The sequence below is a fragment of the Lipotes vexillifer genome, unplaced genomic scaffold (assembly GCF_000442215.2).
Source record: "Lipotes vexillifer unplaced genomic scaffold, Lipotes_vexillifer_v1.1 scaffold1457, whole genome shotgun sequence".
NCBI classification, from domain to species: Eukaryota; Metazoa; Chordata; class Mammalia; order Artiodactyla; family Lipotidae; genus Lipotes; species Lipotes vexillifer.
Window position 1 is genome coordinate 628001 of NW_006784622.1, and position 21264 is coordinate 649264.

The 21264-nt window shown below is 39.1% G+C and overlaps 1 protein-coding gene across 5 annotated transcripts in view; it reads right to left on the bottom strand.

Moving 5' to 3' along the window:
• The window catches only part of DLG2 (discs large MAGUK scaffold protein 2), a 1040068-nt gene that overhangs the window by 487121 nt on the left and 531683 nt on the right, over positions 1-21264 (bottom strand). For 4 of the 5 annotated variants that reach the window (XM_007456973.1, XM_007456975.1, XM_007456971.1 and 1 more), the window contains exon 9: positions 11648-11803. The exons of the other annotated variant lie outside the window; for it this stretch is intronic. In XM_007456973.1, the coding sequence (XP_007457035.1) occupies positions 11648-11803 (156 nt within the window). The remainder of the gene's footprint in view (positions 1-11647; positions 11804-21264) is intronic. 5 annotated transcript variants of the gene reach the window in all.

The window sequence follows — 21264 nt, forward strand, 5'->3', positions numbered from 1 at the left end:
GAAAGAGTCTGGATTAGAGGCTGTTTTTTATGGGTCACAAGGATCCCAGAGGAAAAGGCTCCACCATGAAAATCAGGACAAAGAATCTGGCTGGGACAGAAACAGAGCTGCTATGGAAGATGGCAAGAAAAACAGGGAAGGCAACAAACAGTCCCTGCCTGAGGGCAAAAGCCCCAGGTGACAAGAGGTCCCACGTGGTACCTGTCAAGAGGCAGAAGCGTGGATCTCAGTGTCGTAACAGAAGATGCCCAGTTGTGGAGCACCGGTACAGGGCAGTGAGAAGATGTAAGTCTTCTCATCTCGCCCCTGCCAGACACTGCCCAGCTCCTAGAAGTCTGGCCTCGGTGTGGAGCGCCAGTGCGGACAGCAGTGGAAAAGTAGATGTACATCTGAAATGACATCATTCTAAGGGGTTGGGACAGTGACAAAGGTGAGAAGACTAGGTGATTTGTTATAAGTGAGGGGCATCCTATGGGGAAACAATGGGAAAGGTTGCCTTGTAAGAGTGTGGAAATGGTTGTTCAGGACAACGCATGAGTCACCAAGGGCCCTGCAAAGAAGGAAGGGAGAGTCTCAGAATTCCAGCATTTATACTGGTGGGCATCTGGTCAGAGACTTTTGTTTTTACTCACAGCCCCTTTCCTCATGCCCAGTGTAGCCTAAGGCCCCCCCTACAAGGAACATAGATTCTAGTGCTAGCAAGACAGTAAGAATTTATCCAGTAGCTTATCATGTGAGAGTGGGGAGAGCTGGAAGGAAATCTGGTCTGTCACTTGACCTTCAGATTTCACATGAAAAAGGTCTGAATGGCTAGAAACTGATGAACACAAACCTATAAATATAGTATCTAGGAGAAATCAGAATGGATCCAGAATAAATAAGGCTGAAAGCTAAGTAAAATTCACATATATTTGAAAAATACAATCTGTAATAATTTTTTTTTTTTTTTTTTTGGTGGTATGCGGGCCTCTCACTGTTGTGGCCTCTCCTGTTGCGGAGCACAGGCTCTGGATGCGTAGGCTCAGCGGCCATGGCTCATGGGCCCAGCTGCTCCGCGGCATGTGGGATCTTCCCGGACCGGGGCACGAACCCGTGTCCCCTGCATCGGCAGGCAGACTCCCAACCACTGCGCCACCAGGGAAGCCCTGTAATAATTATTTTTTACATTACCAATGGCTGTCAATTATATGCACAAAATAAACCCTCTGGGCCCAGTGGTCCCTAAACCTCCTGAGACTAGTGTTTGAACATGCCTGGACTGTGTATCCCCAGAAGTACTAACCGTATAATAGGCATTAAATACATATTTGTGGGCTGAGTGGCAGTTTCCTCATCTGGAGCATATCAAGTTTGACTAAATTGTTCCTAGGGTGTCTTCCATCTCTGAACTTGTATTAGCCTCTAGTTATTTTTAAACCTATAGGGTTGACAGAGTGATATCCTCATAATGATGCCAGAGGCATAAGAAAGGAAGCAGAACATTAGAATAAATTTGAGAGAGATGGAAATAACAAAGAGAAATAGATTCTCATCCCTGTCTTCAGTCTGGCCCAATCCATTCTGTTAGGCAGGTTGTTCACAAGAACGCTTGACCAAGGGAATGAGCTAGGGCTGAAACCCGATCTGAACTCCTTTTACATGTCACACTGGGGCCCTGTACATTTTGTCCTTCATCCAGAAGGGGAGCATTTTGGGATTTCCCTGGTGGTACAGTGGTTAAGAGTCCACCTGCCAGTGCAGGGGACACGGGTTTGATCTCTGGTCCGGGAAGATCCCACATGCTGTGGAGCAACTAAGCCCGTGCGCCACAACTACTGAAGCCCACGCGCCTAGAGCCCGTGCTCCACAACAAGAGAAGCCACCACAATGAGAAGCCCGCACACTGCAACGAAGAGTAGCTCCCGCTCACCGCAACTAGGGAAAGCCCGCACGCAGCAACGAAGACCCAACGCAGAAGGGGAGCATTTCTTAAATTTAGACAAAAGCTCTAGCTGGGTTAGCTAAGCCCAGTATACCCTCCCCCCACTTAAAGCGAACCATAAAATTCCTCTTTACTTTCTAATGTACTCACTTTCTCTGGAATATAGTGATCTTAGGTTTTAGTATTCAGTGTGGAACACACATCCCTGCTGACTTTAAAAACCCTGTTCAAGGGATCCTTTAAACTTCATATGAGCTTAAGGTCTACAGAACTGAATTAAAGAGTGGAAATGGAAGACTTACCTTCTCTGCATTGAGAGGTAAATTTTGATCCTTTAATGAAAACAAAATTCTGCATTCTGAAATATTTAGATCTCTGTATAAATATAAGCAGTCTTGCACAGCCCTTCCTCCTATACTGCCAACCCTAGCATTCATCTCCCTTTACAATTCACTGGACTCACCATCAGGCTAGGAATGAAAACAGCCTCTCGTAATTGTCCTTTAATAAAAATTCATTCCCACCTCAGCCTGAGGTATCTACTTAGGGGGTCGTAATATGTCATTTTACACACACACACACACACACACACACACATAAATAGCTACCATTAACAGGAAGTTCATATTTATCAGGCACTGCTCTTCATACTTTATGTATCACTTCATTAAATCCTTACAGCAACCCATGAAATGGATACCACGATTATTGCTATTGTACAGATTGAGGGTACAGAAGCTCAGAGTAGTTGTCAATTGCTCAAGTTTACATAATTAGGGAATTGTGGAGGCAAGATTCAAACCCTAACACGTTGATTCTAGAGTCCAGATTCTTAACCATATATTCATTATCTATCCATCCACCTATCTATTAAAATTTGACTATTGTTAAATGATGTATCCTTTTTCTTTTCTCAGAATTTAATGCTTGAGGAGTATTATGTGTGATGAGAATAACATTCAATAAATATTTATTGAGCACACGTGAAAAGAACAGATTCTGGTGCCAGCCTGCTAGATTCAAATCCTATCCTAATCCTAAGTGACCTTAGGTCACTTAACCTCTCCAGACCTCAGTTTCTTCACTTGCAAAATGGGGATAATGATAACAACACATGCCTTCTTGGACTGCTGTGTGGATTAATGAGCTAATTTGTATAAAGTGCAGCCTGGCAGGTAATAAGATCACATAAGTGACAGTGATTGTTTTCTTCTCCTTCCGCTTCATCACCATCATCCCCACTATTACTGTTAGGACTACATGCCAGCAATCATTTTTGGCACAGGGAATCCAACAGTAAATAAAACAACAAAACCCTCGCTCTAATGAAATTAATAGTCTAAGTATGTCCTGATATATTGTTTCAACAATCTCACCCCATTGTTTCCATTTGTTAGTTAAATACGTACCATAATTTTCTATAAAATTGGAATAATCATACCTACCCCAGAGACTGTCATGAGGATAAAATTAGTTAATACGTATAAAAGTTTGGAAAAGTGCCTGGCATATAAAAGCACTCAGTACGCTTAGCAGTTTTAATTTGTATCTATGCTGTGGGTGTTATGGTTTAATGTTACTGTCTTGATTCTTTCTGAGTTCCTATAATTTGTTGCTATAGTGATTTTGCATAGCATTTTCTCACAGCTACTTTGCCTCCATAAAGAAATGCTTTTGAAATTATGCTTATTTTTCAGTTCCTTATTGCTGCCCAATAATACAATGATTTACTAAAGTAGATACAAAGATTGCTCCCAAAACAAAAAGAATATACTAAAACTGAGGGAAAATATTCATAACATCTCAGGTAGATAAGTAATCTGGCTTTTTAAAAACAGCAAGTCGAGTCAATTTAGATTGTTGCATCACAGAGAGTTATCTGAATGTCTCAGAACAGGAATTTTGGAATAAGATCAATCTGGGTGCATTTCTCAGCTCTCCTGAGACTCCCTCTCTGGACCTACTAGGGTTGTTGTGAAGAGTAATTGAGAGTTTTAGGAAGAGGGTAAGTACCCTGGCCTTCTTTCCTCCTTTACACTATACGATGTAATTTGGAATGTGCTTTTAAAAAAATTATTGAAATCTTAATGGAAGAACACCTCCTCCCTAACATAAGAACAAAAGTGAAGGGAAACAGTAAATGGCATGTTTTTTAAAAAGGATCTACATAGAAAATGCATTACTTTTAAAGCAAGGGGTGTTTCTTTCGGTGTGAATCCTTGCGTATATCACACTGCACAGAGAAGAGGCTGTAAAACAGAATGTGGCAAGAGCCGCCTCTGTGACGTTGTGGGAGTCATTAATCTCTCCTTAGTTTGCTTAATTCCAGTTGGGTTTAGTGATCACCTACTTCAAAAAGGCAGCGAAGGCCTTTGAAGAAGAAGCTGCTGCATAAACTCCGGAAGGAGTCGGGCTTTAGGAGCCATGCCCGGAGGGTTTCCTCTCCTGGTTTTAATTAAAAATGAAATTAAGAACTCTTTCAGATTATCTCAGCCTTTTAAGGGCATAAGAAGGTCAATGATTTGTTAAGCATCTTCTTTCTTCTTTTAATGGTGCATTTCCCAGATTACATCGTGTGAACAAGGCTTGAATTGCTTTCAGGATCCACAGATTTGTGGCACTGTGGACATAACGACGTGGGGGCCTGAGTGAGAAGCCGTGGTGAGTGCGAGAGGGATTAAGGCTCCCTGAGAGCAGGCGCCTGGCCGTGGGAAAGCCCTGGCTGGAGTCCTGGCTCTTCCGTTTGCTACATCAAAACTCACCCTCTACAGAGTTGTCGGGATTGTTAGAAACAAGAAGGTGCACACGGAAAGTGCCTGGCTACTAATCTGTGCTCTAGCTGTCATTCTGTCTACGTTCCTAAAAAGGTGCGTGCGGGTTAGAAATACTGCTATGTGAGTAGATTAAAAAAAGAAAATTATACATGCGTGAAGTCGCACGTGGCTCTAGAAATATGCCACCTTTTACGGGGAGACTATAAATGCAATAATAAAAGGGAAAATATATGACTTTGCCTGTGGTGACAAGGATGCTGCCACTAAGGATGATAGAAGAAATTAGCATCCACAGCTTCCTTTTGGCCCCTGGGGATATACCTGTGCTGGTAAATATTCTTCACCTGATTTGTGATAACACCAAAAATAAATATGCATGAGCTCAAGGCTTTAAAACAGAATAAGCATATGAAAACAATTAATAATGACTAATGTGGGTAGTGCCTAGACGAAAATTCACTTGCTCCATTTCCCTGGATCCTCACAACAATCCTAAGAGGAGAACAGCACAGCTATGATTAATTTCCCCCTTTTCTGGTGAGTGAATGCCCAAAAGAAGGCCTCAAACCTAGACGGTCTGGACACAATCCCTGGCTTCTCTACAACATCAGGTTGCCTTCATTTCAAACAAGAGACCTCCTCATATACTTTGCCTCCCTTTCCTTCCACTGAGTTTCCCTCTACAGAGTTTTATGTTTAAATATATTTACTGCGGACAACAGTGCCCCCTGTCTCCAAGGGGAGATGATGCAATCACCATTTCATGACTACTCCAAGCCAGAAAAGTCTTCCCCTTGAATCAGTCAATCACTAAGTACCACCCAATCTGTTTGATGATTAATTCTGTATCTATTTATATCTCTCCATCGCCACAGCTTCAGCTTAGTTCTTCATGATTTCAACCCTACTTGATATGCTAACTAGTCTCCCTGTCTTCAAACTCTTCTCACACAGCAGACAGAGTGATCTTTCTAAAAACACAAATTGAATTATGTCTTTGCTCAGCATTAAAACTCCTCGCTGCTTACAGGATGAAGTTCAAAATCTTCAGCTTGGCAGGTAACACCCTCTGTGAGCTGCAGCTGCCTGCACCTCCAACTTTATCACCCACCCAATAACCCTTAGCCGCACAGAACTACTGGTTGTTCCAGAGTGCCCTGTGCTTTTACACATCATGATGCTTAACTCTGTGCTATTCCTTTGACTTGGAACATACTTCTTCCCTCATCTGACTGATGAGCTCAGTGTCTTTGAGAAAACTTTAAGAAAAGCAGAGGCTGAGTTAGATGATTCCTCCTCTGTTTACCTTTAGAGACTCACGCGTGCTTTTATGATAGCATTATTATGTCTAGAAGTTATATTTGATTTTGGGTTTATAGACTTTGAGACAGTTAAAACATTAATAGATACATTTTCTAATATTTTATAAGAAGAGAACGCTTGCCAAAGACAGGCCACCATAACTTTGCCATATGGCTGAAATCTTGTAAGAGAAAGATCTTGCTCTGTGTTCCCAAACTAGGAATGGCTTGATTTCTACACAAGGAGTGAATTATAGACATGGATTCTGAGCCCTGTAGAAAATTGTTAGAAACTAGTCTAGCAGATGGACCTATGAAAAGATAAGGTTAAGTTTCCCAGGAAGAATGGTTCTTCTAAATGACTAGGAATTAATAACATAAGGTGTGAGTGGGGAAGATTCCTGTGTATATGTGTAAGTTCACACCTTCGCAGAAGGGACAGTCTGAGTGCATGTTTGCTCCCATCAGTACCTCTTATAATAGTCTGCTTTTAGTTACCTAGAGACTAAGTACACTGGAGAAACCAAGGGCCTTTAGCAGATGTACATCACAATGCACAGTAATGAATTCTTCATTTACATGTTGAACTGCATGTCTTATTCACCTTTAAATCCCTAGCATCCAGGTTAATCTCTGGTGACCCAGTAGAAGTCCCATGAATACATCTCTTCAAGGAGTAAAGATGTTTTATGATCACCTAATACTTCAGAGTCCATTTCCTATCCCAAATCTGCCCACATATTTTTAATTAGCCTTCATCTGGCTTATCTCAGTCTCTGTTTATGAACGAAAAAACAATAATTAGGACCAATTATGTAAAAGGACAAATGAAAATATGCCATATGTCGAGAAGACAGGCAAGAATATGATTTTCCTTGCCCCAGGAATATTAAAAGCTGAATAACTTACCATTTTCCCAAAGTAGAAAAACCAATTACAACATCAAAAACTACATCTTTCTTTCTTTCTTTCTTTTTTTTTTTTTAAAGAAAAGGATATACTGGATAAGCAGGAGCCTCACAGCAATCCCATTTGTTTTTCACAGAGCTCCAAATTTTAGTTTTATTCCAGGTTCTGCCCATTTCTTGCTTTTGCAAGATCTGAAAAGTCAATTACTCTAAACATAATCTGCAGCCTTAGGAGCTGACACTTTGCCAAGTAATTTAAAATGCTTTGCTAAGGAAAACTTATAACTTCTCTGTTCTCTTTTAGATGATGTTATAGAATTAAATTGTGTATACAATTAATTCATCCCTGGATATTTGCTATCAGTTCAAAGAGCTGAGAACTTGGGTATTCAAAAGGCAGAGAATACAGACGACTGACTCCTTGCTTTTGCTCACTTGCCTCCATTTTTCTGAATGCTAATTAGAGATTAACTGGTACACAGGGAAGCGTGGTTCATGGGCTAACTTTCACAGAACTAGCTTACATCATCATCTGAGACTGTAATTACTATATCAATATGGGCATACTTCTGAAATAGACTGTGGGAATTTCTCAAATGCCCTGAAAAATATATATTAACACATATTGCAACTTAAAGATTAGGCATTTCTTCAAAATTTTTGGTTGGCCTCTTCAATTTACATATTTGTAAAAAGTTGTCCTTAGTATAATATTTTGCACTTTGTCAGCGCTTGATAAATCTTGGTCGAATGAATTGATATTTTCTTATAATATTCTTTGTAGGGCAAAAGATCCCTAAATACTTTTATTTTACCATGAGTAGAAGTAAGACATGGAACCATGAAGACAATGGATTGGGTTCCTCATCATTAACAGAGTTGGATTAAGGGCTTGTCTATCTAACTCTCAGTTCTCAGCTACCTCTGATATTCTCTAAGTTATTCAAGGTCACAGTGGAAAAAGCAAGTGATGGTGTCATAAATGGAACTAGAATCTTTGAACCTGTCCCCTGAATTACTGACTGTATTTCAAGAAACATCTGCTCAGAGAGGTATTTCCCATTGGAGAGGAAGTAAATAATCTCTGAAAGGAATTGCCCAGTTTTCGTGAAGAGCTGAGAGCTACCTAATCAATCTGTAATGTAGACACTGACTGTCAAGAAAATTGAAGGTGAAAGTGAAATACACAAAATTAGTTCTAGTCTATTGTTATTTGTTTCCATGCATGGATTCATTCATTCATGGAGGTAAAAAAATGGGTAAAGCACAGCTTGAGCCATGACCTGTTCCTGAAACAGGTATCTGTTTGCTTGTCTTCAGATCTTATTTCCGCGTTAATTAGGCACTCAGTAATTCTCAGCTCCTGCTGTGCCAGCACTGGGCTGAGTGTTAGCAGTGAACAAAATAGACAGCGTTTCACTCATTGACCTTGCAGCACAGAGTGTGAGATAGGCATTTGGTTTAAAAATCACATAAATGTACAATGATAAATTGCTTGAGTCATATGGGAAAAAAGAGAGAGAGAGAATAGAGTAGAGGACCTGTTTCCTTTTTCAAGGAGCTTCTCTGCGGAACTACAAGTTAAACTTAGACCTAAGATGACCAGAAGTTAATCAGGCAAAGTGTAGGAAGGGCTTTTCAGTTTGAGGAATGAGCATGTGTGAAGCGCTTATGACAGGAAGAGATTCAGTGCATTTTGTGAAGAAAAGGAAGGCTGGTGTGAACAGTGTGTTCAGCAAAGGGAAGAGTGACATGAGATGTTTAAGAGGCAGGCAGCGGCTTGATCATGCACAGCCTGGATGCCATGTTAATGACTTTGCATTTTATCCTAATGCAAAGGAGAGAGAGCGATCTGATCTGTATTTTTAACAGATCACTTTGGCTGCACTGAGACTAAAAGAGGAGGACAAAAGTGGAAGGGGTGAGACCAATTAGGAGACTATTATAGGTGGAAGATGATGGAGGCTTGGATTAAAGCGGTGGAAAAAGAAGTAGAGGAGAATTAATAGATTTGAGATATATTTCAGAGGTAGAATCAACAGGACTTGAAGAGAGACTGAATGATGGGTGTGAGATATATTTCAGAGGTAGAATCAACAGGACTTGAAGAGAGACTGAATGATGGGTGTGAGATATATTTCAGAGGTAGAATCAACAGGACTTGAAGAGAGACTGAATGATGGGTGTGAGATATATTTCAGAGGTAGAATCAACAGGACTTGAAGAGAGACTGAATGATGGGTGTGAGATATATTTCAGAGGTAGAATCAACAGGACTTGAAGAGAGACTGAATGATGGGTGTGAGATATATTTCAGAGGTAGAATCAACAGGACTTGAAGAGAGACTGAATGACAGGTGTGAGGGAAAACAAAGTGCGAAGTGTGATTTTCAAGTTTTGGCTTGGGCAGTGGAGTAAATATATGTGCCATTTACTGAGTTGGACAAGTGCAGAAGGGGAACAAAGTGGGGGAGAAATCAAGAATTTCAGTATCAGTGTATTGGTGGCAATGCCACTAAAACGGGTGTGTCTGTGTGTGTATGACATTTTTCTAGAAACAAATATGAAAAAGTATGGAAAAGGAAAGGAAAGAATAGGGAAAAGGATGGGGACAGAATGAGAATAAATAGAAAACAGAATTCCCAAAGGGAAGATGAAAGGTGAGGGTGGGGACTCGTGCATATCACGACTGCTGACGGTGTGTAATACGAAAAACACATATTCAATGTTATACTGTAATTTTGTTTTTAATTTTGGGGAAAAAACCCTGTGGTTTTCATAATACAGATTACAGAAAGTAAATGGAGAAGAATCATATCTGGTGGGTCCATACAAAAGGTAGATTCTGTCATCCACTTATTGGTGAGTTTTTAGGAAGGGGTGCATCACAATCCCCAGTGGGAGGCAAGGAATGTAATTCTTGTGTTCATCAAAAAAGAACACGGGTTAAAAAAAAAAAAAGATTCATTGACACTGAGCCAGAAGAAGGGAGATGAGCAGGCAGGATAAAAATAGAGAAAGGAAAGACAAAGAGAAATGGGTGGAGAATTTTTCCAGCAAGCAAAGACGTCTGGGCCGTCATGCCTATGCCTATGCAGGTGCTAGTGATCACCCGGGTTTGAATCCCAGCCCTGCCACTTAGTGGTGGCCGATCGTGGGCATTTCAGGTAACTTCTCAAGCATCGATTTTTGTATTTGTAAAGCAAAGATAATGATAACATCTACCTCATAAGGTGATTGTCAGGGTTAGGAGAAATAATTTGTAAGAAGAGCTTAACAGCACGCCTGGCACACAGGAAGAGCTCAATAAATGTTAGCTGCCTTTATGTAGCTGACTATTTATAGATGCATAATTACTAGAAAGGTGTTATTGTAGGTGTGTGTGTTCCTTCTCCCTTCCCTATGGCTATGGTGACTTTGCCCTCTTAGCTTCAAAATTGTATAGTTCACTGTACCAAGAAAAAGGTGTTATAATTTGTTAAAAGTATAGGAGGATTTAATTAATATTTATAAAGAATTTTAAAACAAGCAAAGCTATTAGGCTTTACCTGTTGCAAATTAGTGAAAATGCCCCAGCTGATTACATAGCCAAAAACATGTTTCTCATTTATTTCTAGAAATGTTAGATATAACTTAAAATTGGTTACTGAACTCCCCTAGAGAGGCAAATAATTGACTTCTAAACTTATTCTTTGAAAATCTCCGAAGAGAGAGATGATGTTCTAAGGAGACCCTCTTCACTATGAATCACTCTAAAATCTGTATTTTCTCAGTCCTAATAATGTTATGAAGACATATGAAGAGATTCTGTCTGAAAACATAACAATATAAGCACCCCATTACATGTAGAAACATCACAGTTGACATCTCCCCACTTTAAACTAAATTGGAACTACCTTATGGAACCTTGTATTCTCTGTTCCTTTCTCTCTCTCCGACTGGCTGCTACAGGAAGATAGGGTTTTATTATTTGTCATACATATGCTTTAGAATTATAATGCAGAATTATGTCCAACCTTTAGACTTAGAACAATTTGTTTACAAATTGTGGAAAAACTCAAAACATTCTAAGATCAAATCTGGACTCCACAGTTATTGGCAATATCATACTGAGGGAACTGCCTTAACTTCTCTGAACTTCAGTTTTCTTACATAAAATGCGAGTAACTAAATAACAGATGTTAACATATTGTAAAGGTGAAGATTATGCTCTTTGTGGTTAGTTAGAACCAACTAGTTCTGTAGTTTTGGTTGAGTTGTTTAATACCTCAAGGAGTCAGTTAAATGGTGGTATTAATTTAATAATTTAGTTAAAATATTAAATGGCAGTAATAGTATCTACTTCTTAGGCTGTTATGCATGGAGCACAGTATTATTATTCAAAATGTATTAATCAAAAATGTATTCAGTAAATGTTCTCTTTCATCCTTCTGTATGAGGAAAATAGTGCTAATTAAATTTCAGAATTAATTCTTCTGGAAAAATATAATACCTTATTAAAAATGCATGGGAATCAAGAACATTTAGAGCATCATGTGATCATGTGTAAGTGCTCTGTGATCACACTAGAAAAAAAAAGTCAATGTTCTTAATTTCTCCCATTGCCCCAAGGAAGCAGAACATCTTTCCACCCTGAGGAAGATGTAGACTGCAAGAGAAGTAAGCAGAGGTGGATTCTACCCATTCATCCTTGTGGAAGCACATGCGATTCGAGAAGATGAAGTGAGGAAGTGCATGCAGTACCTGGTCATCTCAGAGTCAGGGAGCAGGCCTAGGTGGTAGTGGGGGTAGGGAGCTGAGAGAAGGAAGCTTTTGTCACACTCAACAGGGGAATAGTGCCTGGGAGAAGCAGGCTTATCGCACAGTTTGTTCACAGTGCTGTAAACAGGTTCCGGAGCCCTGGTGATACAAGAGGCAGACAAAGAGATGCATGGTTAGCACACACACTAAACAACTGTGCAACTAGCAGCATTTCACCGTACTCAAAAGTGAAAAACCCAAACAATGCCATGGGCTTCATCAGGCCTGAGTTAAGAGTCTCTTTAGGAAACAGGTTCTCGGCTTAGGAATTAGAACTTTGGCTGACATGTGGCATGACTAAAATCCATGTGTTAGATACCTCAGTAGAGTCATAATCATCCTTTAAATGCTATATCTTTTTGGATAAGCCAGTCTGAAATGCCAGACTTTGGGATTCTCTGGCACGGCTCCTTCTTAAACTTGAATCTCATCTTTTTTTTTTTCTTTTCTTAATTTTATTTATTTTTTTATACAGCAGGTTCTTATTAGTTATCCATTTTATACATATTAGTGTATACATGTCAATCCCCATCTCCCAATTCATCACACACACACACACACACACACACACACACACCCCACTTTTCCCCCTTGTTGAATCTCATCTTAAATGTGAACTTCAGAGAGCTTCCCCGACCACTTTGGCCAGGACACCCTGTTATTTTTCACAGCACCTATTCATACTTCATAATATTTTTTCTCGGCATGAAATAATTCTTTTGTTTATTTTAAATTTTTATTGTCACTCTCACTGCGCCATAAATTCTATGAGGAGAGAGACTACGTTTATTTTGTTAAGCACTTAAAATACAGTCTGGCACACAGTACATATTCTATTAACTATTTGTTGACTGCATGTATGAATGAATAAATGAATACAACTTCCCACATTTATATTGCTTTTTTTTTTTTTTTTGGTGCCTTGTGGGGGTTGGCCTTACCCAAGAATCTAATAGGTTATATGACCTGAGTGGTTCCTCCATATATTTATTCAGAGTTTGTCCCCCAATAATTGACTTCAGAAAGTTTTCTACAAAGAGGATAATCATTTTAGTAAAATTTCTATTAAGTGAATTCATCTAGGGATACTGTAACATTATCTAAAGTAGCAACATTTTTATAGCTGCTATTTACAAACATGCATAGTATGACTGGGTAAAATTTTCTACGATTTTTGGTCAAAGATCCATGTAAAAACAAAGTCCTTGGTTACTGAAACAGTTTTTTCACGACTCTGTTCCCCACTTTTTAAACACATGGTCTGAAATTACTACCAATACCTTTCCATTAAGGTAAGAATGGAAAGATGGGAACTTAAATGGAAGTATTACTGGCAGTCAGGGCCATGGACCCAGGAAGGGTAGGCTTAGCCGGGAAGGTCAGGAGCGTGTCAGGAAACTGGGCGATACCCATGAGGTCATACCCAGGGGAGGCAGATAGCGCCCCTAGGGGCCACAAGACACCAGAGGCAGGAAGTGGTGGCCACGTGCCTGGACAAAGGCACAGGAAGCGTAGGTGGTGAACTCAGTGAGGGCACAGTCTGTGTTTCTGTAGCCCTAGCCCCCAACATGGCCCCTAATGTATAATAGGTGCTCAGTCAATGCTTCCTGAACTGACTGAGGATGGAGAACAGGGAAGAAAGGAGGATAAACAAAGCATTAAAAACAAACTACCTAATTTATAATATTACTGTGGCCAATCATGGCTTAGACATACTGTCTAGAGACTTGGATTCTTCTCTAACACAAAGCTTTCCACCACATGGAAAGAGATTCCTTGATCTGTTTATTTTGTATAACACAGTAGAAGGGCTGAGGAGTAGGGAGGAGGAATCCAGAGGCCTATTTTGTCCTCCAGAATAACTATCTCAGTGGCTTGTTCTATCCCAGTGGCTAACCCTGTAACATTTACAAGAAGAATTAAAGGTTTTTAAAATAAAAGAGCCAGACTTTTTTCTTACATTAGGAAATCTATTCTTAGGGAAGACACGTGCTCCATTTTTTAAAAAAAATCTAGTAAGCTTGTAAATTTCTGTTTATCAATTATACATACACATAATTTATAATGGTAAACACCAGCCCTTAAAAAAGGCAGCTGCAAAATCATTCTTCAAAAGTTTTTTTTTTTTTTTTAAATCAGTTTTTATAAGTAATTCACACTGTGGGAAGTAATGTAAAAGGAAAGATACTTTTAGTTAGCCACTGAAACACATCTTTTAAAATAGTCAGATTGACTATTGTTTGATTTGGGGGGAGGGGGTCTATTTTTGCTTTGTTGATATAATCAGCTTTATGAAGATTAATGTACATTTCCCATAGTTTTAGAGACAGAGAGACTCATGATTCTGGTTCAAGTTGCCTTGGGAGATCACAGTCTTATTTGTACCTAAAATGTGTTGTCTACACAAAAATTCAGCTTGGAAAAAGCTTTGTATTAATAGGCTGCATAAATATGAATTAAATAAGAAATGAAGAGGCATGCATGAGCTCTATGGGAATTATTCTGGGTAGGTTACCACAAGAGGACCTGCTATCATTCTCCAATTTTTCCATGCTGAAATAGAGCCACTGTGGCAGAGATGGCTGGATTGCTTCCCAAACATTAATTTTTCCTATTTCTTATCCTTTTTTCTTATTAATAGATATCAACTTTTTCATTGGGCACTTTTCCTGTAATAAAGACTTTATTTCTCAGCCTTGTAGATGGATGTGGTTGTGGGACTCCTGAGATGGCTGCTTAAAGGGAAGCTAATTTAGCTGAGACCGCTGCAATTTTATTCTCTCCCACGTCCTCCCTCTGCTGACCTGGACCCCAGATATGATGGCTGGAGCTTCAACAGTCACACTGGACCATGAAGCAACCTTGAGAATGAAGGCAAACAATACAGATTGTAGAGCATAATGGTAGAGCTTGGGTCACTGATGACATGGAGTGATACTATACCACCTCTGGACTACCAACTCTGGATATCTTCTTTGTATAAAAATAAACTATCTTGTTTAAGCGAGTGTAATTTTTTTGTTATATAAATAGGACTTAATATTAACAGATATACTCCTATAAAATGTAAGACTGATCATCTAATACAAAGAAATAACTACAGATAGGGCCTACCATAAGGTACTAATACATTTAACTCTATCAGAAGTCCAAATAACACTTTCTTTGTACAGAGAAAAATTTAAAGAATGTTATTTTCTGACTATATAATTTAGAACCCCTGGCTGTTTAGAGAACCCACTGAATCTTTATTAAAAAAATACATATATAAAATGGTAGCTGAAGTGTCCATCGACAGATGAATGGATAAAGAAGATGTGGCACATGTGTACAGTGGAATATTACTTAGCCATAAAAAGAAATGAAATTGAGTTATTTGTAGTGAGGTGGATGGACCTAGAGTCTGTCATACAGAGTGACGTAAGTCAGAAAGAGAAAAACAAATACTGTATGCTAACACATATATATGGAATCTTAAAAAAAAAAAAAAAAGGTTCTGAAGAACCTAGGGGCAGGACAGGAATAAAGACTCAGATGTAGAGAATGGACTTGAGGACAGGGGGAGGGGGAAGGGTAAGCTGGGACGAAGTGAGAGAGTGGCATGCACTTATATATACACTACAAAATGTAAAATAGCTAGCTAGTGGGAAGCAGCCGCATAGCACAGGGAGATCAGCTCAGTGCTTTGTGACCACCTAGAGGGGTGGGATAGGGAGGGTGGGAGGGAGACACAAGAGGGAGGAGATATGGGGATATATGTATATGTATAGCTGATGTGCTTTGTTATAAAGCAGAAACTAACACACCATTGTAAAGCAACTATACTCCAATAAAGATGTTAAAAAAAAAAATCGTAGCTGATCTAAACTGCCAGCACAGGGCCTAAGAATAAAGGAATCAATGACTTCCTTGAGGCCATAAAACATTGTCATGGTGATGTCATTTCAGTAACATTGTACTTTCTGCCTAAAGAGCTTATTCAATTTTCTCAGTCTGATGTTGTCTCCACAGACCAAGAAAATGATGTTACCAATTTTCTTCTAGTCTTCTTACCTTAGTAGCACTATATTTTGAGACAAATTGTCAGAATCAAAGCTGGCTAATACATACATACCTTAAGAAAAAAAAAAATCCTACCTGTATTGTACTCATCTAAATTAGGGAAAACATTTTAGTCTCTGAACTCTACAATAAATTCAAGACAAAAAAAAAAAAAAAAAATGAGGCCCAGCACACTATTCAGTGCTGAACTTGTAAGCCTTTTACCTATTATTTTTTGGAACCATTTTATGACAATAATATTATTTCACAACTCACATATTTAGAAGATTTGGTGTTTGGGGCAGGCTTAAAAATCTTGGATTTTAGAAAGTCACTTCCAGATTGTTTCACAGTGGATTCACAGTGGATTGCCTAAGCTTAATTACTCTTGATTCAAAGTTTTATCAAAGTCAATCAAAAGAGATACAGCTAATCATACTGCAGGCTTATTTTTACCTATCACTCAGCTTTGATTCCTTTTCTGTTTTTTTGCATGTCATTTTGTACAGTCACTGGCTAAAGAGTAGACATATCAAATCCAGTTTCTTTTCTTGATTGTGAGAACTCAGAAGATGGGTAGATGAAAAAGCAGCAAAACATAGCAAAACACTTGACAGGCTTGACAAAGACTTCTTGAAACACTGACAAAGTCCTCATGCAACCAAACAACTAAATTAAAAATATCAGCGAGAATCTCCTTTTACGTGACATAAAAATGGGGTTCACATTTGAAGGTTTCTGTCTGCTAGCTTCATTATAGTCCTAGAATTCTATTATGTGTTACGTACTATACCAGCCACAGTAAAATATCCAGTAACTACTACTACTGTCTGAACATAGGAAATGGCACATAGTAGGTACTTTAGAAATGTCTCTTTGAATGAATGGATGGAGATGTATATCTATAGGTATAGATATAGACTTTTTTAATAAACATTCTCCACTGAGAGAAATGAAGAAAGACTTCTGGCATTTTCAAGAATCCCTAAGTTATTCTGAATCGCCTAACTAGGTTTAAAATTTTTAGACCATCATTAACTACAGGTTAGATGACAGAAGGACAGAAACTCCAAAATTGTCAGGAACTGACAGGTTGTTTTCTTTTAAAAAACTTTTTTTAATGATCTCAAATTACTTCTTTATTTCAATACTAGGAACTGACAGCTTTAAATACTTGGTGTGCACAGTTTATCAACTCTCAGAGGGATGGGCTTCATGTATGTGCAAGTCTGGCCACAGCAATGCCTGCTCTCACTTCCTGTGGAGTCACCCCACAAGCTCGGGGCCCCTCAAAGGCTTCTCAGCCTTGAGTTCCATAAAGCCTAATGCCAGCAGACAGCATCCTTAGTATTTCCCGGCAGTTATATTCTCTGTGACCTCTCTGCCAGACAGACAAGAAACGCCGACTTATGAGCTGTCACGGGGATCTGGGTGGCAAGAACAGATGTCACCATCACTTCCAATGTATGCAGTAAAGAAGTGTCACAGGGAAAGCCAGACACAATTGAAAGGGCCTGTTTATCCCATTGCAAACCTCCAGAGTAGCCTAGGTCAGAAGGTAATGAATATTGAAATCCAATCCAAGGTACCTACTGGCTCTCTTCATTTTGTGGATGCCCCCAGAAGGGGGGAAAGGTAGTTAGAGATATTAGTGTAATCTCTAAGTGAATTTATAAACAAATCATTTATCTTGCTGTCCACTTATCAGGGGCCATAGATAAATGGCTTTGTAGTCTCCAGTGCTGAGCCATCAGCATTTATTTGCATATCTATGGGTTTATAATTGCAGGCTCTTATAGCATATAATTAGCACACCCTGGCCCTTGGTGATCTTTCTTTTCTCGGAACACCATTAGCACTTGCTATTTGTTCTGCTTTCTGGGGGCAGTTTCAATAGCTAGTCCACAATGCTGGTGTATTAGAGGCAGGTGCTTCACCTAACCCTATTCTAAGGAAAATTACCTTGCCTGCAACTGCTCCTTCCCCTTTGCTCCACTTGACTCCAACCCAACTCAGTCCCCTCCCTAGCCAAAGCTGCTGGGACCAGAACTGGACCCCTGACTCTGCAACCATGGCTTGTACGGGAGTGCTCAAAAAAGTCAACGCCAATTAGATACTCCTATGGAAAGTGAATAAAGGAGCAGAAAATAATTGCAAACTGGTAGCAGAAGGAAAAGATGCAGACAGGTAGAGGGTAGCTGTAGCTGTGTCCATTAATTATAGAGCACCAAATTTTGTTGTGAAAAGTATCTAGCAGTTTCTTGAATCCAAAATAACGGTCTGGGTTCATTTTTTAAGGGGGCTATTAAGGCTCATGCTACTGAACTTCTCTGCTGGTTCCCATATGACTTTAGTTGTATAATGAAAATCAACTATCACATCCTACCGTATTTCCTTACTGGAGCTTAGGTCAGATCTTTTGTTTGCAATCAAAAGAGTACTTTGTTTTCATTGTCCTTTTCAGATCACCTCAATTAGACTATGCCACTCAAAAATAAAAGACAAATGCTTGAACCTGAGACCAATACCATGCTGATCCTGTCTTTAAAATTTTGTTCACTTTGCATTACTTTTATTTTCTAAAATACTGTACTAAAATATTATTATCTAAATTACTGAGTTTTCTGGTACCCTCCTTAAATTTTGCACTTGACCTGTGTGTTTTACCTGCCACACCCTAACTCCCAGCCCTGTACCAGAGAGGAGTTAAATACAGTGATGACGATGACAGTGATGGTGATTGTAAACACTCATCTGTATGGCACCTGAAGATAGGAGGTCAAAGGAATATGACTCGTTTCTCTTAGAGGTACAGGAAGAGTGACTCATTTTACTGAGTTTTCCATGTCTCCATTAAAGGTACTGCTCTCAAAGTCCTCAGGCCATCTCAGGCAGGGTTCTCACCTCATTATGCTGTCATATTTGGTGCACTGGGCTCTTTCCTTCTGTAGACTATTAGCTCATAGAGGATCAGGACCAAATCTCATTTATCTTTGTTTCCCCATAGCTTCCATGAGCATAAGAAGGTATGAATGAAACACTGTCATAGAAAAGGACTAGAGCTGTAATAAAAAAACATGATCAGTACTTTTAATTCTCTCTTCCTGAGCTAGAACTAAAAGGAAGAGCCTAAAATTGCAGTAGGAAGGATTTGGGTTATGTATTTGTATGCCTTTGACCATAAATCTCTCTGTCATATAGACTGAGATGGATAAATCTCTATACCATTCAGTTTCTCCAACCCTCATCCTGCTGTGACCTTCCCTGGCTGCCCTAAATGGGCAGGGAGCATCCAGCCCCATGCACTACCTTAGCAGGACATAGACCCAAACTGCCTCAATGATGGCAGTTGGTTGGCCGAGGGCTTGGATGCCTAAGCATCTAGAATACTGCCTGATGTAATTTGGAGAAAAAGATGTTTAAACCTTAAGAGCGTGCCTCATACTCCTCTTTATAAATAATACATTGCTTTTTGAGCAAAGGACTTGGAGAAGGAAGCATAAGAGGATTGAATTTCAGGCCTGGGCTAATAGGTCTTAAGCACAGAATTTTGGGAAGCCTAAAAGTAATTAGGGGATAAAAGAGAATATCGGATCAAGGAGTGAACTATGTGGCTCAACACATGAATTTGACATTATAATGATAAGGATTAAGGAAGAGTCTGATTTCTCTTACCCTTTAAGCAGAAGAGTGTTAGCCATTTGGCGAAGGTACTCTCAGGAACTTAAAGTCTGATATAGAGAGATCTGGAGAACAGATTGGTCTAGATGATTTGTAAGAGCCCATTCATCCCCTTAATTCTAGCATCATCAGATTGGGCCCCCAAAGACTTCTCCCACTGGGGCCCTTGGAGTAGATGCCTATTTGTACCACACTCACGTAGCTTTTACAAAACTTATCTCCTTCATTTTAATGATACTAAAAAACCTTCTTCGTAGACCAGCAAAGTTGTGAATTGTAAAATTCTACACAGAAGTAAATTATTATGAAGCAGTGGGGTGAGTGCAAAGAAACAGAGCTAGGTTTGGATTCTGGTTCTCCAAATTCTACCCTGTGTGAACTGCTGTTTCTTCACTTCTCTCAGCCTCAGCATCCTCATTTGTAAAGTGGGCACAGCAATATCAGCCTGAGGGTAGCTGTGAGAAATAGAGGAAGAATGCATGTAAAGCACCGAGCTCCGAGCTCCGCGCATGGCACTCACTGCGACCTCATCAAACAGCAGCCATGTTATCTCGATTATTACCCTCAGGCACTCACACTGCAGAGAAGCAAAGCCTCTGAGAATGTTGCTCTCACTTTATTATAATGTGGAGGAAAGTAACAATAAGTGGTTTTCAGTATCACAAAAGGCACTGGCTAATAGTGCCTTCTAAAGGCTCACTTTTGCTCCTGATTCTAAAGGCAATTGATCCTGTATCAGAGCCAAGCGAGGGTGATGCTCACTTTCTCTGAACTCCTCAATTATTTTCTATGCCTTTACCAAGACATCATCCCCAACCCTAACGCCAAATTTATGCCTGCACCTTCATAATGATTTGCTTTCCTGTGTGGCTCACAGCTGTGGTGTCATAGCAAACTGTTGGGCCATAAGTAATTTGTTATTAATAATAGTCATGTACCATAATCTATAAATATTTACTTTTTAAAAACAGAAATTAGGATGGATTCCCCATTTTCTCTATATAAACATCATTCTCAGTTATATTTTACTATGTTTGCTTATTGAGGAGAGAAATGGCAGACCATTTAAAGTTATTTTAAAAGTTTTGCATTATTAAGTGTTTTATTTCCTCAAAAGAATGTTTGGGTTTCAGCAAAATTGGCCCCTTTTATGACAGTGGGTTATAAATGGTTCATGAGTGTTTTATTGGAATAAGATGTTGAAAGTCGATGACCTTGACAACAGGCATATTTCCAAAGAGTGTAGGAATCACGGTACTGTAGTATTGGGTGAATGTGTCCAGCTACAATCGTATTTTTGTGGCATTCTGAAAGATGTTGAAACAAATATAATCTAAGACACCAGATCAGTATGGCCAGACCAAGGCCTTTGAGACATGGATTTGAATTGTTGGAGGAACGTTTAATATGTCCTGTTGTAGTGTTTAAACTCTTTTATTCTTTGTAAACCTACTTTTAAAGATTAAAAAAAAATTTTTTTAACTGACCTCATGGGATAAAATATAAATCTACAGAAAAAAATCAGGTTAATAGTTATATAGCATCTTGATGGAAAAGAAAATATTAAGCATATGATAAATAGAAGAAATCACATAAAAGATGAGAGATTTGACTACATAAAATATAAAACTAGGGAAGTAAAAAAGCCTTATAAACAAGAAACAAGCTGGGGAAACATCTACTCAAATATATTTATCAATATTTTAAAGATGTTCCTACAACTCAATAAGAAAAAACACAAACTTTCAATAGAAAATAGAGGCTGCTAGTGCCCAATCACAAAAGAGGAAATAAAAATGACAAATAGACACACAAATATAAATGTTTAACCTCAGCAG